We start from the raw sequence: 1,341 nt of genomic DNA, 5'->3' as shown, positions 1-1,341 counted from the left end.
ATTAAAGGGAGACAGTGGTTGTGGTGGGGGGGGGGGGGGTGTGGTGAGGGGTGGGGTGGGGGGGGGCAGTTAAGAGAGAGGGAAAGAGGGGCAGCCAAAAACAAACAAACAAACAAAAACAGAGGGGGGAGCAAAGATATTCGGTGCTGCATTTGTCCTTGTCGGTTTCACTCTTGGCGATTTCAGACCAATTTTTTCTGCTGCCCCCTATTGAGGGGGGGGGCTTTCACACGTTTATTAACGACCCGCTCACCTTCCAAGGAAGAGGGGGGAGAGAGAGAGAGAGAGAGAGGGGGAGAGAAAGAGAGAAAGTTGGTGGGGAGGGGAGGGAGGGAGGGGGGGTGTTTCTTTTTTTTTTGTTTGTTTTGCCAGCAAAGACCATGAGGGAATATAAAGTGGTCGTTTTGGGGAGCGGCGGAGTCGGCAAATCCGCCCTGACCGTGCAGTTCGTAACCGGGTCCTTCATCGAGAAGTACGACCCCACGATCGAGGACTTCTACCGCAAGGAGATCGAGGTGGACTCTTCGCCCTCGGTGCTGGAGATTTTGGACACGGCCGGCACGGAGCAGTTCGCCTCCATGCGAGACCTGTACATCAAGAACGGCCAGGGCTTCATCCTGGTCTACAGCCTGGTCAACCAGCAATCCTTCCAGGACATCCGGCCCATGCGGGACCAGATCATTCGGGTGAAGAGGTACGAGAGGGTCCCGATGCTGCTGGTGGGCAACAAGGTGGACCTGGAGGGAGAGCGGGAGGTGACTTACGGCGAGGGGAAAGCCCTGGCCGACGAGTGGAACTGCCCCTTCATGGAGACCTCGGCCAAAAATAAAACCTCGGTGGACGAACTGTTCGCAGAGATCGTCAGGCAAATGAACTATGTGGCCCAGCCCAGTGGGGACGATCAGTGTTGTGCCTCCTGTGTGCTGCTGTGATAAATGTCTATATAAATATATATTACACATCATGAAAGGTGAGACTTTTTTTTAAAAAAAAAACACACAAAAAAAGAAAATGCATGGGGTGTGCTTTCCGCTAACTTTGTTTAAAATGAGGGTGAGGGTGAGGGAGGGAGGGAGGGAGGGGGTTGTGGATGGGTGGGTGGAGGTGGGAAGCCGTTTTATGTAATTAATGGGACAGAAAGTCAAGAAGAGATGAGGCGCTCATGTGATGGGAGTGTGGGGGATGGGGAGACAGATTTAAACCCCCTTCCCAGCTGTGATGCTACTGTTAGGCAGGCAAGTTACAACCAGCAGGCTTTCTCTCTCTCGCTCTCTCTCTAGAACACCAGTAAAGACAGCCACAGAGAGCCACCTCACTTAAAATGGTGGGGCTGATAAGACT

The 1,341-nt window shown here is 53.1% G+C and overlaps 1 protein-coding gene across 1 annotated transcript; it reads left to right on the top strand.

The window, feature by feature from the left end:
* The first annotated feature begins 347 nt into the window (after positions 1-347).
* On the top strand, positions 348-964 carry LOC121286722 (ras-related protein Rap-2b). Its single transcript, XM_041203744.1, has one exon. It carries the CDS (start codon positions 381-383, stop codon positions 930-932), a length of 552 nt encoding a protein of 183 aa, XP_041059678.1. The 5' UTR covers positions 348-380; the 3' UTR covers positions 933-964.
* Positions 965-1,341: the final 377 nt, after the last annotated feature.

Source organism: Carcharodon carcharias, chromosome 2 (genome assembly GCF_017639515.1).
Source record: "Carcharodon carcharias isolate sCarCar2 chromosome 2, sCarCar2.pri, whole genome shotgun sequence".
Lineage (NCBI taxonomy): Eukaryota > Metazoa > Chordata > Chondrichthyes > Lamniformes > Lamnidae > Carcharodon > Carcharodon carcharias.
The sequence above is the reverse complement of the archived record's forward strand: the minus strand, read 5'-3'. Positions and strand labels throughout refer to the sequence as shown.